This window comes from Cavia porcellus, unplaced genomic scaffold (genome assembly GCF_034190915.1).
Source record: "Cavia porcellus strain 051 isolate PalLab524CR breed Dunkin Hartley unplaced genomic scaffold, mCavPor4.1 scaffold_14, whole genome shotgun sequence".
NCBI lineage: Eukaryota > Metazoa > Chordata > Mammalia > Rodentia > Caviidae > Cavia > Cavia porcellus.
The window spans coordinates 71,850,866-71,868,481 of record NW_026947497.1 but is presented as its reverse complement, the minus strand read 5'-3'; the positions used below and the strand labels follow the sequence as shown (position 1 = coordinate 71,868,481).

The 17,616-nt window shown below is 38.0% G+C and overlaps 1 protein-coding gene across 1 annotated transcript; it reads left to right on the top strand.

Annotated features, from left to right (window-relative positions):
- Positions 1 to 4,880: 4,880 nt before the first annotated feature.
- On the top strand, positions 4,881 to 15,287 carry Gmnc (geminin coiled-coil domain containing). The gene is made up of 5 exons (XM_013160110.3): positions 4,881 to 5,578; positions 7,101 to 7,275; positions 8,778 to 8,866; positions 9,711 to 9,827; positions 11,550 to 15,287. The coding sequence occupies exons 1-5, from the start codon at positions 5,576 to 5,578 to the stop codon at positions 12,171 to 12,173; spliced, it is 1,008 nt and encodes a 335-aa protein (XP_013015564.1). The 5' UTR covers positions 4,881 to 5,575; the 3' UTR covers positions 12,174 to 15,287.
- Positions 15,288 to 17,616: the final 2,329 nt, after the last annotated feature.

The window sequence follows — 17,616 nt, the reverse complement described above, 5'->3', positions numbered from 1 at the left end:
AGGATAAAACCACTCCAGCTAATGAATGGAAGCATTATAAGGCGTCAAAGCAATGTAATGGGGAATCATGATTACCACAAACTTTTATATACTTGCACCATTTCTTACACTAGGGAGACTATATGGTATTTATACATGAGAGTTTGATTTACTTTACTTATGAGTATGGTCTCAAGCTGCATGCATTTATTTATAAATATCTTGATGTGATCATTCTTTATAGCTGAGTAGTACTCCAGTGTGTTGAGCTTTTGGTGGAACATAGGGAGTGCCTTCCTTATTTGTAAGTCTTCTACAGTTATGTGCCACACTGGAGCAAATTCACTTGTCAGGCCTTTTGTGCCTCCTCAGCAATGAACCACCAACCTCTCCATCAAAGCTCCGAGTTCACTTCCTTGAAAAAGAAGGTGCCGGAACCTAGCTAATGACAATGCTGGTGCTGATGAAGTGAAAATTGATTTTAAAATCTAAATCTCTGTACACCATTTAATCAATTTCTAATGCAGTTTTATAAAGTGGATGGAGCAAAACTGTACTGAGTTAGTTTGAGGTTCCACGTCTATAACTTCTGTGGCAATGCAAGAGATTTTATGAATCTTGTGTAGTATTGTTGTTATTTTATTTCACTTTGGCCAGGTGGGTTACCCTGCAGCAGAACTTCTGCACCTGTGCACCTGTGCAAGTACACGCAGGCCTGGGCGCATTGCCTGATGGGACCTGGGAGAAGGGGAACTCTTGTACCTGTTGACAACCTGCAAAGCCTTGATTCTAACTTGCCACAATACTATTTTCTGGCGTCATATTCTTAGAAAAGCTAAGTGATGCTGCGAAGTACAGAGAAGGTTTACCAAGCTTGGCCAAAGAATGGACAAGAATTTGTATCCATTTGCTAATTTTGTTTTATTTTTCGTTAGTGCATGTTTATCACAGTACACAAAACCACGTACATTACAGGCAGTTAGTATGTGCACGTCACTCTTCTCAACTGTTGCTTTTCTCTGTCCCTTTGTCCCTTACCACCCCAATTTCTCCCTACTTCCTCCATATCTTGGCCTCTCCCCTCACAAAGTTCTATTTCCACTTTTTTTTTCAGTTCCTTTTCCCTCCCCCTTTCTTACTCTGGCTCCCCTCTCACCATCTCTTGTTCCCCTTCTATTCGAAGACAGATCTCCTTACTTTCTATTAGCTGTCTTTTAGTCTTCTCTTTACTTATCTTTTGGGTTTCTTATATAAGAAAATCCAAAAACTATCAAGCTTGGGTGTCTGATTTATTTCACCTAACATTACAGTCTCAAGGTGCATCCATTTACCTATGAATGCCTCAGATTTATTCTTTACAGCAGATTAACACTCCATTATATGCAAATACCGCATTCTCTTTATCCATCCACCTGTAGAAGGAAAATACAGGTAATTTTCAAGGTACAATAAATTGTACATCTTTAAGGATGGATAAAGTAGACAATTCGTAGAAATGCATATGGCTAATGCTGAAAACTGTTCAATATTATTGAAATATTAAAGAAATGCGAGATGCCATCTTACACCAGAAAGAATGGCTGTCTTCAAGAAATCAAATAATAATAAATGCTGGCAAGGCTGCGGGGAAAAGAACCCTTCCACATTGATGGTGTGAATGCAATCAAAGATAACCACTATGGAAATCAGTGTTGAGCTTCGCCAAAAAAAGTAAAGCTAGAAATTACATTCAATACACCTATTGCCTTTTGGGAGTTGATGTTTTAAAGACTTTTCAAAATCCTCAAATTTGTGAATATCAGTATAGTATAAGTATAGTATATGCAACTGAGTATGAATGAAAAATTAAGCTCTTATTCAATGGAGGACTAAAGACAGTTACAAAGCTAATACAATGAATTCTATCTGAAAATCCAATAAAACATTAAAATAAATCTCTCTCTTTCCATCTACACACACACACACACACACACCACAATTTCATAAAGAGCTAATCTCAGTATCAAATAGAACATTTTACTCCTGAATTTATCCCAATCTTTTTCCTTTTTTGTTGCTGACATTTTTTCAAGTTTATCGCTTTTATCTCTTATTTTTCTTTTTTGTTCCCAAAATTAATAGTCTGCTTTCTTTTTCACACCCTTTGCCCATGCACAAAAGTTCTATCACTACGTAAGTTATTTTGTATAGGATGCATACTAGAACACTCTTGACAAGGAGGTATTAATTGGTCAGCAATATTAGAATGATTCCTTTCTGCATGCACTTCTGTAGGGGTTAAATTCAAAACTATGTCTCAAAAATTAAATGTGTCATGGTCCTCTACATACACTAAAAGTGTTTAAGTGGTAAATCCTGATTATATATATATATATATATATATATATATATATATACTGTACTGAATTTTCTTAAAGGTAACACTTCACCTATGTGTGAAAGCAGAGATACTATCTGTTGTGTTGCCTGGAGATAGTAGGATAAACACTGTGTTTATAAAGAAAATTTAGAAACTTTTCCTTTTATATGTTACTGAATTCACTAATAGGATAATCAAATAAGTGTCCTCCGGGGATGAAATGAAAGAACATTCCATATGTCAATCTATTTATCTTGCCAGTCCAACTCTGATCACATTCTACCCTTCTCTATCTACAGATTTTTTTATACAGGTCAAATTACCTCCTATTTATTGTATCTTTTTACTGGCAGGAGGTAGTCCTCTGATTCAACAATTGGACTGTCATTATCCCCCTCCTCTTTGACATCATCTCTTCAGACACCACAGAAAAGGCAATTTTGATTGATCTTACAGAGGACAAAGCATATACACGGGTTGCATGTAGACCACCAAGGAACCACATTGCTCTTTTATGTGTGGGTATAAAACTGCCAAAAGTTTTACTTATTTGATGCAATTTTCAAACTAAAGACAATGGAAAGGTAATGTGTTAACTTACACTCATGCTGTTGATTTTGAGTAAAATCAAACACAAAAAGTTTTGCATCTAACTTTTATTAATTTCTAGAAAATTTTTATATTCCAGAAGCATCAATAACTCTTTGCTGTCTAGGATTTCTAGGCACCATATAATGCCTACCACAATTGCTAAAGTAGTTAATGATTTGCAAAATATTTGTGTGCTTAAAATCCATCACAGACTTTTTAAGATTATGTCTAATAGCCTCCTGTTTACAAACCAAGTATTTATCTTTGCTCATTTTAACACAGAAACCATAAGTAATAGATCTTGTCAGGGTCCCTATCTCTAATGTGAAAATAGTTACAATTCATTACTTAGTGAATCAGGAAATTATTAACCATTAATAAAACATGTCATGTGTTTAGTGGACCACTCAGATGAATATTGTTTTCGTAGCTTTGCACCATGTAATAACAGTATTTAGAGATCTTAATTGTATAATCCCAACTGTCTCAACCTCTGAGTAGAACACAAATTGGAATCTAGGTGTATTTTGAAGCAAAGTCAATTGCCCTACTATTTTTTCATATAATGTTTGGTCAGTTACTTATTTGTATCATTTTTGATACCAAAAGAAAATTTGTCACATGTCTCACTTGTGAGAAAAAAATCCCCCAAAATTCAGTCCTTTTCTACCTCTCCTCATTACAAAACTAATTACAGTTTTGTCAAACAGATTGCCTACTTGTAGGATGAAAATAATGAGGCGTTCTTTGCCTTGAAAAAGATCATGCATCCTTACAGTCTAATACATCTTGATCCACCTTCCCACCCCTGTCATCCCAGGGTCACATTTCCAGGGCATCCTTGTCCCTTTATGGTAACATTGGAGAAGGAACCACTTTCTCATGGCACAAAGGTGGCCACTGTCCACTTTAGAGTATTTTTTGAATAAACATTATGAGAATAAAAGAAAAGGATCCCACCAACCCTCTTATTCCTTCTCCACTTCCTTCCTAACTTTGGATGTGGAGCACTTAATCAGCATCTGTTTTGTCCTAGTCAGTAAATGCCAAGGGTGATGAGTAGAGAACAGAGAAGAGTGAAGGTGAAAACTAGGGCCAAGCCAACCACAAGCACATGTCAGGCCTCAGGCCCCACCTCAAGCACATTCTAATCTGCTCGGAACAGAAACAGAACAGAAATGTCACACACTGCGTGGCCTTAAACAAGAGAAATTTATTTTCTCACACTTCCAACAGCTGGAAGAATAACACGGTTTCTCCTGAGGCATCTCTTCTTGTAGTCCTGTGTGTGTGTTCACCTGACCTTTCCTCTGGGTGTGAATTCCTGGAGTCCTTGCCCTGTTATAAGATCACCATCTTACTGCATTAGGGCTCCACCTTCGTGAGCTTATTTAACCTCAATTAGCTCGTTAGAGTCCCTGCTCAATGCAGTATCAGCTTGGTTAGGATTTCAACATAAGAATCTGAGGGGAACACATTTCAGGTACCCTGGTCAGAGGCTCAGATCCCGAGCCTGCTGCTTCCTGAGGTCACAACGCTGGTTCATTTTCTCATCCACAGTGTTCTGCTCCCTGGCCTGCAAAACAGGGCCAATAAAAGTACCTGCCTCCTGTGGGTGATGAACATCCATGGAATTGGCAAGTTGAAATGAGAACCTGTCTATCGGTGGTAGATGAATTTTTTAAACATGGTTTTATCCTTCATTCTTCTCTCCATACAGCATTACATTAAAATAAAATGTAAGATAAAAGATGAAGGGAATAGAATACTTTGAGGAGTGTTAGTATACACTAATTTTTCTTAATTGTAATACTGTATACTATATAATTAATTGTTATATAATGATTAATTAACAGTAGACCCAACACAGAGGAAAACACTTTAGATTCCTGAATGTCTAGGCTGATTCACGCATTCTGTACATCTTTATACCACACTGGGTCATACATCAGGAATTAACCCTGCACTGGGAGACCGTGAAGAGGAGAGCTTGCCATTCTTGGGAAGTTTAAGTTTAATCACTTGTTTCAGAAATTGGGTAAAATAAGACACTACAAATAGGAAAAAATAAATAAGCCCTGTTACATCGTACAACCAATGACGTTAGTTTTCCTGTGGGCTGAAAAGTACTTTCAGGCAGTACTAACTCTAAGGTCTGTGAAAGTGGCACCCTCAGGAGCCCCCTCCCCGCCCCCCATCCCCTTTGAAATGCAGCTGGATTTTGCCTGATCCTGAGCCCCTGCCCGCCCGCTGCAATGAACTCCTCCAGGACCCGAGGAGGAGGAGGGAGCTCTGCCCACTGGGCCGGGCCAGTACCGCGAGCCCCAGAGCTTGATGCCCCGCGCAGGTAGCGCCAGTCGCTAGTTTGCAAAGCGCAGGTCGGGTCTCCACACCACCGGCCGGGGTGCTGATGCCCGAGTCACTTTGCTGTGGCTGGGTGTCCCCCTCCCGACCCACGTCACCTGTTTGACAGCCTCGCGCCAAATCAGAAGGCAGCGCTTGCCAGGAGCCCCGCGCGTCACCCCGAGCTCCTGCAGATTAGAACTCGCCTCTCCTGGCTCCTCCCTTCAGCCCATTTAAATCTCCCACTGCCTTTAGGAAAAAGTTACCCGGGCTCTGTCTCTGCATTGCTTTTTCCACCGCAAGATGGTAAGTGAGGACCTGACGCGGGCCGCTCGCAGGCAAGCGCGGAGCTCTGAATCCTCTGCGCTCGGGGTGTAGGCCGGTTCAGAGCCTGACTGCCTTTGCTGCCTGACATGGAAACCGGGCTTCTCGGGGCGCCTCCTCCTTGCTCTCCCTCGGGCGCTGTTTCTCTAATACACGCACTCTCCATTTTCTCCACACTTCCTCTGCACCTGCACCCACTCTTCATTCCAGCTCTTCCTCCAGATTATTCACGTATTTGCAAACACTTGGACTTGAACGGCTTTCAGTGTGTTTGGGTTTATTTTCCTCTCAGGTGTCAATTGCATAATAGCTTAGGGCTGACTCCAATAATAACCTCACAGGAGAGTCTGTAAACAGGCTTTTAGAGTAAAAGAAAAATAGTTCTTGATAAAGGTTTGACTGGATTCCTTGAGTCTGAGCTCCTCCTGCTTCGCTTGCTTCAAAGCTTTTTTCTCCCTAAATTTAACTCTGAGAACATTAGCAAAATGTGACTTTTCAATGTTTTTTCTTATTATTATTTGTTTTCTATTTATGTTAGGCCCAAGGAAGTTCTCAAGTAGACAAAAGACTTCTAAGTGATCAAAAAAGTATCTGCCCAATCCTAAATTAAATGGCTGTTTCCTGGTTAAACATTGACCAATCATTAAGAAAGGAACACTGTATAAATTAACCCAGGAAGGCTGCGCCCCTGGCCCTGTTTGGAAAATGGGAAGCATTGTCTGGGATGGGAAGAGTGGAGGGCAGGAGGCAGCCACCCAATCAGAGCACAGCCAGGCATTTGGTGGGGACAGAATAATTGTGTAAAGCCTTGGAGTTGGGAAGGTGGAGAGAGTTTTACCTTCTTTACCCTTTGAGGAGATGTTTACCTGAAGTGATACTGCACTTCCATGGTTAGAATGGAAGGGAAATTTATTTAGTATCTGTGGGATATATATATATATATATATATATATATATATATATATATGCACTCATAAGCATCATAAGAACAAGCAACAAAATGTTACATTGGAGGGAAGGGGATGAAAGAATAAGATAAGGATGTGATTTGGCGATCAAACTAAGAAGTTAATTTATATGACGTGGTGTCCTGTCCATTTCATCCTCTGATACCTGGATTCTTTGTCAATTAAGATATTTGCTAGAGAAGACCCAATAGTTCTTACATCTTTGAATCATTAATCAGAATTCTTTCTGGTTCACTGCTGAGTAGCTTATTAGATAAGTTAGAAGTTGCAACAGGAAATACCTGTTACCTACCAATAACCAGTACTTGTCTGCTCTTTCCTCAAAAGGCCCAAAGAAAGTACTGGGTAAACATGGAGGCGAATCTCTGTTAGTACCATTAAGCGATTTAAATTTGATCTAGATCTACACCAAACACCTTCACTGCTTTTTGGCTCACTGCGTGTAATTTTTGTGTGTTTTTCCCACCCTATTCCCCTTCAAACCCCATCACTCCTCTCCTGGACCCTTCCTCCACTTCTTATATTGAATTCCACAGAACACCATTCTGCCTTGTCCAGACCAGTATCTTTCAGGAGGCCAGAACTATAACTGCCCGTATTCCGCTGCAACATCAGAGTCTAGTGTTGATGTTTCCACGGAGACTTGGGTCTCTTTCTGGGCTGCTGGTCTCCTGGACAACAGTGATCCCCAACAAGCACCACAGAAACAGGGTAAGTTCTGCTTCTCTACAATCCTGATGGACCTAGAGCGCTATTCTAGACCCATGGCTGCAAAGCCCAAGGGCCGTGACTCTATAGAAAAGGAACTTGAGAAATTTTGTGCCTCCAGCATTCTTTCAATTTGAGGCATGAAGCTTGATACTTTTTACTTGCCAAATAGTGAAAATGGGATTATTCCTTTCACTCACTGGACTCTGAATAGTTTTTAAAAGTTCCTGATTTACTGAGAAAATTTGATGTGGTTGAAAGTTTTAGGAAGAACATTCCAGTAAGTTACGTTTGCCACTTACTAATTCCAAGATGCCAGTTGGAACTTTTCTTTCAGAATTCAACAAGATTTTCCTGAGTTTGGAAAAAAGCAAGAGTGAAAAACTTAATCTTTTATTTCACAGAGGAAATTCTATGGAAACATTTATTTTGAACCGGGACCTTAGTGGCGAGTCCTTATGAATATTAAGGGAATTGCATGACTCTCAAATTTCTGGAAAAAGAATTACATCTCACAGACAGCTCAGAATTAAATATTTTCATTCCTGTTGTCCAATATGCCACATGATTTGGGGGGAGGGATTAAGACAAACCACAAACAAAAGAATCTGAAAGATCATTATATGTCACAGTTGTAGAGTTTTAATGCTATCATACAAGCAACAGCAAAAACAGAAGACTAATTGATTTGAAGCCAGGTTTAATCACACAATTATATTCCTGTTTCTTCAGTCATCATTTCTCTTAAGAAAAATACATTTCAGCGATAACAATTTCAGTAGAGCAGGATGAGAATTAGAATGACAGTAAAAGAGTGAACAAAATCAACTGATTCAGCATGACTAAACAATTGTGATTGACAATTATATTTTGCTGTCAACTATGGGAAAAAACCCTCTGCAGCTTCATAAAACTATACACACAGAAACAGCTGAAACATAAGGTATGGACATAGTTTTGAAATTTCCTTCAAGATCTTTAGAGAAGCAAAGTGATTATTTTAAAGTAGAAAGTCTTGCCCAATAGAATTCTGAATAAATAAGGTTCATCTAATTTAACAAGCTGGCAGACAGGGAAATGGGAGCACAGCTAGATAAGATTAATTGTGAAGCCAAACCCTATATCAGGAAGCTTTAAATCTTTAGAGAATGGAATATAAATTATAAAAATATATTGGAATCACAACATTTTCCGGTAGAGACAATAGTAGAGTCATATAGTTCCATCAGCAGGACTGAACACATCAGGGAAGACTGTGATCAGTTACCTCCTAAAACAGTCACCTCTATAGTGACCCTGGCATACAGTGGGTACATATCCTTCTGTCACCCAGCACTTGCTTGCCTATCCTGAAAGCTCTAAATATTTTGTTTTCCTGTGTGGAAGAAATAGCTATTTCAAGAAAAATAATTGAACCTTTTGGACTTTGGAGATCATCTAATGAATCTGTTGCACACAGATCAGCAGTGTGTGTTCTCTGCTATTCATTTTGTGTTTTCACACAGAACCATCCTGTGACTTGGGTTTCCCTGTTCTGGACTCCTGTTCATGGGAAGAAACTCAGCTTTCCTCGCAGCTCTTCCGAAACAAGCAGGTCTGTGTTACAGAGGACAGGGAGAATGTTCTCTGAATGTTCTCTCCTTAACTTCATGTTGCCTCTTCTCCTCTTTTAAGGTTCGCATTGACATAGGTTAGATTCAAAGTAAATGTCTATCTAAAGAGATCTAAAGATATATGAGCTTTGTCAGAGGAAAAAAATAGCAGTAACACTCTAAAACAGAAACCTGCAGTCAAACTGATTTTTCACATTTTAGCTATAAGTTTCCTTGAATCCTTCTTTCTCTCATTGATGAGACAGGAGTATTTAAGAGGAGGGTCACAAAGGGTTCTTGGAAAAACCAGTGACATACTGAATATCATGATGTTTTTAAGTGATGAACCTAAGTCATCACTGCAAGAAAAGATGATGCTCATAAAAGCATTTCTGAAGATTGCTTCACTTTCTATGCTGTATTTATTGTGGCTCCTGAAGAGTAATTTAATACAGTAGACATGTGGGCAGCCACAGCCTCTTCATCCCTTTAAATGCGTATGGAAGGGGTCTAACCTTTCTGAACACCTTTTCTATATTTAAACGCTTGCATTCAGCTTATTTCCCTTCATACCTACCTGACCGCTTTGTGGTTTCAACTTTGAAAGTCATTTAATCTCCTCAAACACTTTGTAATCAATGAAAAATTCAGAGCACAAAACTGAACAGTCATGTGGTAGAAGGGTGTAGATTTAATTTAGGTCTCTGTGAAAGAGGACTCCCTGAAATTCTGTTTGGAAAACAAACAGAATAATGGTGTTTAAGAGGGTTGAGGAGAAGGAGCATTACTATAAATTTACTAAGTCAACATAGTGGGGTGGCCTTCACCATCGTCTGCTTTTTACAGCTTCAAGATACTCTGATACAGAAGGAAGAGGAACTTGCTAGGCTGCACGAAGAGAATAATCACCTCAGACAGTACCTGAATTCTACTTTGGTTAAATGTCTCGAAGAGAAGGCCAAGGTGTGTTCACAATCTTTTTTCATGAGATCAAGGCAGAGATTTGAGAAAGGTGACCATTGACAAAAACAAAACAAGGCCAAACTTTGATTAAATGCAAGAAGTGTACTAAGCAATGCGTCTTGATGTATATTAATGCATCGATCATTTTTTTTCTTAAGAAAATATATGAGGCTCACAAGACAGTGTATGTATTATTCCTTGGAATGTCTAGATTGAGGCATCCAGCCAGGCACTGCAAAAAGAGTTCCTGAAGCAGCAAAACCTAATCCATGGAAGTACTGAGACCACAGATGTTGTTTATAAAAGGGAGAGTTATGTACATGAAATACTGGAGTAGAAATGGATATGAAAATGTCAGTTATTTGAGTTATCTATCTGACTTCAGATAAATCATTCTCAGTTAGGGCCTCTAAATGGATGTATACAGTGTATGTATAAATGGATGGGGCGTAAGATCTGCTTAGACTCTCTCTTGGTCTGAAAGGCTATTTATGAATCTGACTAGAGCCCAGATACACTACTTGACTGGCAGGTGTGTGAAGTTCCATTTCCTTTCATTTGCTATTTTCTTACACTTTTAAATGAATTATTTCCAACTTAAGGATGAATACCTCAACTATATTCTCCTTCGTTCTCTTTATTTTCTTCAGTTTTGCAAGTTTGTATGTGTGTGAGTGTGTGTTAGGATGGAACCCATGGTCTTTGCACTAAGCCTATTTTACTTTATTTTGAAACAGAGTCTTGCAAAATCAATCAGTTTTCCAATCTGGGATGAAGTTCACAATTTTTCTGCCTCAGCCTCCCAGAGTTTTGAAATTTGAAATTACAGGTGCACACAATAATGCCCAGCTGTTTTGCAAACTTCATATTATATATTTTCCATTGTATTATTATCAGTTTACTTACCAATTTTTACCTCATTTCTACTCAATCTATGTAACTTGATGTTTTTAATCTAAGTTGATATACTTACTAAACATAATAGTTCAGCAGAGATCTTAGATTTGATACCTTTGCAATCATTGTTTTTGATAAAAAGAATGTATGTTGTAGTTCTTAGCTTGTAGTCTTAATTTCTCCTCTTCCATGCATGAATCATTGTTAACTTATTAAGTGATGTTAATTAGATTGTATCTCTCTGGATCTCAGTTTTGTAAGAGTTAGAATCATGTAATAATATATCTCATGAGAATGCTTTGAAAGTTAATGAAATAAACCAGGCAACATTATAGGATGTTTAAATCAGAGTTTCTGCCTAGATTTAGATGGGTATGGTTTAAATCTGAGCTGAGCAATCCTTACCAGGTCCCCAAGCTATCAGTGCCCTGGTTTCCTGATTAATGGAGATTAGCAGCCACTACACACAAAGAGAGAATGCATCTGATCAATCCTTTAAACGCATAATAAATAATAGCATATTTACTTATGAATGATAATTCAGTAAATTATCATTGCCATTATCACCTTCAGCATAGCCATTTTCTTTCCTGAGGTGAAATGCTAAAGACAGTATCAACTGATTTTAGCTTTTCAAACTAGAGTAAAATATCTGAATTAAAGCCACTAGGTAATAAACTATCATCTTGCATGAATTTTAATTCACAGACAGTAAACCAATCATCTTTGCTTGTGCATGAAAAAATAAAATTATAATTTTCTGCAGCATTACGGTAGTCAGTAAATATTTGAGAAATGTGTAATTTTCAAATTTCACTCTTCTAGAAATTGCTTTCTTCAGATGAGTTCTCCAAAGTATGTGGGAAATTCAGAAAGGGGAAGAGAAATCCTAAAGAGCAAAGATACTCTCCTGCCGAGACTCCCCACGCCAAAAATGCCAAGAGGAATCTCTCTAGTGAGTTTGACAACTGTGCAGAACAACCCAGGCCCCCTGTGGATCCCTGGGTCCTCCAGATGCTTGGGTTGAAAGACTTTGACACTATCGATGATGCCAAATCAGCTAACTGCAGTGCCCTCTCTGCTCATCCCCAAGGAGTCACCAGAGCATATTCCCACTTTGTGGGTGAAGCGGTTGATTATGGAAATGTCGCCAGAGAGCATCTTCCCAATGACCACGAAGGTGAAGGAACAGCCTTGTTGGGTAGCACTGCCAGCCCCGGGGGAGAGCTTCCCTGCTTTCCTCAACTTTCACGTCCCCCAGGAAGGACCCAAATGCTTCCTTATCAGGACGTGGATGTGTCACCCAACAAAACCGAGATGGCTTTCTCCACATCCCTGAGCCCACACTGCAATGTGAAGACTCATTCTTTTCACCAGGGACAAGCTTTTGTGCGCAGAGACAAAGAGGGGGGCTGGAAGTTTACCTGGGTCCCCAAACAGTCCTACTGACCACCGTGCATCTCAGAGCACTGCCGTGAACTCTGCTTACAGAGTCTCCTCTTGCACTTGACTATGTGTGGAACACGGAAGCTATCACCCAGCCTCTTTCCTGCCATTTTAAAAGTTACTCTCACGTATCTACTTAAATCTGCAGGAAGTGTTTTTCAAGAATTTATAGGAAGCTTGCTCTTCTCTGACCTCAACTTGATTTATACACCAATAGCTGTGACTGACTGACCCCTTCTCTTTGCTTTATGTTTGAAACAGTAGTTTCCAATTATTGGCAGATTTAATGTAGTTTTAGTTCTGCTTTTCCAGTTATGGCCAGTTTAACAGCTTTCCTTCATTCTTCAAGTAGTTTAATGTTCATAGATCTCGTACTTTTCTTCCTCTCCAGTTTCTCTGTCTTTCTGAACACTGCCTTTAGAATGAGCCCTGATAGTGGTCAAGTACTTGCTGCAGAATGATCACAGAGCTGAGGTGGGGTAGGCGTAAGTGCCTGTCCATCACCACTGCAGGAGACATAATATGGGTGTGAGTGGCCCTAGGTCCAGTTCAAATAGTTGAATGTCCCATAGTGGCATGGGCAAAATACCTGTGAAAATAACTGTAACTCCACTAAAAAGCAGTATCATTGATACATTACAAGTTACTTTAAAAATGCCCCATTGTATATCAGCTTCTCCTGGCACCTGATTTTTTTTTTTTTATTTAATCAAAATGGCTCAAACAAGAACACTTTAGGAACAATGGGAACAAAGCGGGTCACCATTTTAATGGACATAGATGCCGGCTGCCCACTATTATTACTGGTAGCATAATCTAATGTGGTTCTGCATTATCTTATTCATTTGATCATCTATTCTTCATTTATCAGCTCACCTGAAATGTCTGTAGAACACCTCACTTATAAACCCTGTGCAGGGCACTGTGAGACCATGTGAGCGATTCATAGTCTGTGCCCACGCTTTTAAAACCGGGAGCCATTACTCTGCTCTTTGCCTTGAGAAAGCTACTTCCCTTGTATGAAAGCTCAGTTTTCCTAGATGAAATTGGCATTGAGATGAGATGATTGCTCACATTCTGTGAATGCAGGGGGGTCATATCAGTTTTTCTCTAAGGGAGGAATTCCTGGCTACCTTTCCCTTTCATTTTGATAAGAACTACAGATATTACATAGGGTGAACTTTCCATACAATTTTTTTGTAAAATGAGCCATTTGCAGTTAGCATTAGAGATCATTGCTCTTACTACAGCATTCATTTTCTGACAGGGGCCCATTTTCTAGGTTAGTTCAGTCTGTTTGAAAGTAGCTTGCATCTAGAAATAAATATATACAAATTATCAAGTAAGTGTGCATAGAATGAACACAACTATCGATCTCACGGGTTCTTCCCTTTCTAAATTTTTTCTCTTTTCGAATTTAAAAACGGTATTTTTAGTGTTCTTGCTGGTCCTTCTTTCACATCCCTTAAGCTTTTTTGCTGTTCCCAGGCAGAAATTACACATCAAAGTTGTACACCTACATTTTTTACATCACCTTAACTTAGTGATGAAGCTGACCATCTTGAAATACACTCCCACTTTTATTTTTCTTATTTATCCTCAATCACCTTGGACAGTTGGATTTCATATGTATGTTGTTTGGAATTCTAACAAAAGCATCTCTTTTACTTTTTATTTTTTAATTTTTTTTTTGCTGTTAATTGTTGCTTTACTTTGGTTGTATGAACAGAGCATCTATGTTAAAATATTGTTATGCTTGTCAATTGTCTTTATATTCCATGAAGGGGAATTCAAGATATAATTAATATCATTCTCTGGAATGTTTTAATGGCTTGGGAAAAGCCAATACCACATTCCATTTTCTCAGCACAAAATTAAGAGTGCCTTTTACAGTCTAAAGTTTGTGCCCTGAGTGGGTGAAATTTTTCTCTGTTTAGAGTAACAAATTTAAGAATTAGAATTGATTGTAGTATACTACACTAGGAATTGAGTAAACAATGTAACAATTTTGAGAGGATAATAATCAAGCTATAAAACAAAATCAGTTAATATGTTTATGTGGCATTTCAAATGCTACCTAGTTCTATGGGGATGTGTCCAGGTTTGGCTCAGCGCACTTGGTACATGAAACAAAGCCACATAAAATGTCATGCTCATGAGAGCTTTTAAGTGAAACTTGGTCTCAGTCTGCCTTATAGAAAATATAGAATGTTTGTGTGGCAAACTGACAACTTGCTCTGGTTATATCATAAAGCATAGAATATAAAAAAACAAGTACATATTCTTACAATCATGACTACACACATTTGGTATTTGTTTGAATTACATGTAGAAAGTTATTTTGCTGATATTTGAGAAATTAGAACTTTCTTTGAGTATCTGTTATACCATTTATGGCTTTATCATTCTTAATAAACTACAGTTAATAGAAAGCTAAAGTGGGAAATAAAAACTAAATGCTTCTTTGAGTATGATAAATATTTTTATATTGTGCATAACATTTGCTAATAGTAGATCTTCTCTATAACATAATCTTATTTATTTGTACTTCTTTTGTATTATATATATGGTCACAATAGTGATATCTTCATGTGTCTTTTCCCTTTAATGAGACTTCCGGTTATTAGGTTGCTTTAGGAGTCAGGTACCTCAGGAGTGTAGCGATCCCTTTCTTCACCACACATAAAAATTAGAAGACAGTGTCAATTTTTAAAATTTCATTTCCAGTGTCCTCGGACCACATGACAATAAATCACTCTTGCATCTCACTGGTATGTCAAAAATAAGAACAATTGAAAGCTTCAACTATGAACATGACATTTAATGCATGGGATTACTTAATACTCCAGTGATACTAAACTATGATTGTGAAACATTTGAGGAAAATAAAATACATGTATTAATAAAAGCATTGCTGAACTTAATCTAATTAAAGAAAAAAGAATTTTTGTCACCTGTGACAAATGGATTCTACAACAAAGCATATCTATGTATCACAGGTACATAAGAAATTATAGTTAGTACGCCTAATTATAACTTTAATATGTGTTACTTCCTGCCTGTGAAGTTAGAACATACATGTATATATTGTTTCAATTTACCAAAAAAGTTACAAAAGATTAAATAGTAAATGTCTCCTTTTTTGTTTTTATATTAGATCAAACAGATTTGGCCTGCTATCTATAACTATATGGTATAATTATATATTCCTTAATGCATTTTCATATTTTCTCTTCATTTTTGTTACATGAGCACAAATGTTCATTCTTATACTGGATATTTTGCAAATACAAAGTATAATTTAATATTTAAATGATATGATTTATTTGTGATTTGTAATATTTCTAATTATATGAGTCAATTTTGTAATGAGTTTATGACTAATAAAGAAGTGACAAAATGTATTTAATCCTCTGGGTGGCCTTTATTTTAGAAGCACTTTTCGGTGAATGGAGCAATGGACAAGTTTTCTGTATTTATTTATGCCATAATATTATGTCATAGAACATATATTTTCAAATGTGTGAAGCAGTAGCATGATTAATAACTGAACCACTTGTATTCAATAGAGATAGCCTTGCACTGGGGGTCTATTGATATTTAAAAACTAAGTACATGTTAAAACCAAACTATAGATGAGAGAAGTATAAACATGCTTAACCAAGAGCAAGCAACTATTCTGTGGTCATAAATGAACAGTCTTTGTTTCAGTAGGGCTGAATCTATGTGCTCAAGGCAAGTTGTCAGAATCTGGTTTAGGATTTTATGCGAGGCTATGTTAGGGTGGAATCTTAAACTTTGGTATTCACCTCAAAAAACACATGGCAGAAATCAGGAAGGAGAAACCCTGAGTAGCAAGGCAGGTTGCATCACATAGAATAACTCATCTTGTGACACTGTCTTTCCCCTTTGTAACCCAAGCCCAAATGAGGAAAAGTGGAGGTTAAATGTTGCCTTTCTGCACGGAGGGTTATGAACAGATGAGGATGTGTGCATCTGAACATCATGCACGGGATTTCTCTGAGACCACTATCTGAGCCATATATCCAAAAGGGAAAGAGTAATGTCAAAAGAAAATTGTGTGCAACTTGCAAATAAGCCCAATAACCCTATCAACATGGAGACTCTTTTGTTAATAATCAAAGATGACTAAGACTTTATTTAATTTTTACAAGGACATTTGAGGATGTATCTAAGAATAAACTTAAAACTCCACACATTCTAACTAACCTTTGAATCTAGATAAAGTCTATGTAGATTATTGAAAACATTTTTTCAGACTAAGTTAGGTACTTTGATTTTCATTTGATAGAGAAAAAAATTGGTTCTGAGTTTCATGTATGTCTCGTAATAATAAGTAACTAATGTCCAAAAATTTTCCTCTCTCATTTTAGGTCTAATGTTCTCTCTACTATTACACATAGCAACCAATTTTGGGACTAATAAATATATTCTCAGTCCACTGGCTCTTATCGACTATTCCAGGTCTCAGACACACAGCTTCTGAAAGTGTGGAGAGGCCCTGGAATCTTCATGTTACTTTCTGCAGGGGTTTATGTAAAGGCTCAACACTGCAATGAGACTGCTAACAAAGATGGTTCATAACAGACATAATCCTTTCATGCATTCTGTTCTATTACTGGAGCAGAAAATAATATTGGGACATTGTCTCAGCTACTGTTCTTACTGTTGTGACAAAACACTACACACCCCAAATTAAAGGCAGAAAAGTTTATTTGGCAGTTTGTAGAGGTTTAAGTTCTCAGTTGGCTGACTCCAAGGCAGGGTGGCATAGCAGGGGACGAGCAGTTCATGGCAAGCAGAAGGCAGCAAACAGCAAGAGACAAGTGCGAGCAACAACCCTCTTGTCCCTTATATCTTGTCCAGTCTATCCACCCTTAGGAGAGCCTTCACATCTATGGTGGGGCACCCTTAATCTTACCCAGAACTTTGTCAAGCCAGTCAGTAGACTAATATAGTAATCACACACACTTGATCACACATCACACACTCCGGGTCCAGCCACCTCTGAAAAGTCCCACCTATGACTGTATGAGGTTTTGGGGGGACATCTAGACACAAGCCATAACAAACATAGCAGAAGTTTTTCTCCTCATATCCATGTTCCTTGAATTTTTCTAGGCAACAACACAACCACCACAACAAAAATGTAATCCCTGCTAAATTTTTTTTTTTAAAAATCCAACTTTTATCATATATGGGTTAATCCTTTGTCATTTGGAAAGAGAAAAATGTGTGCATGGAATTCCACTTCCATAAATTTAGATTAAGGAGAGTAGGGGGGCAAAACATCAAAATCCAATGACAATGTATGGTGGCACAAACCAGTAATCCCAGCACCAGGTGACACTGACTCAGGACCATCTCAACTTTAAATCAGTCCAGGCATCTTAGTTACCTAGAGAAAAAAAATAAGAAAGAGCAG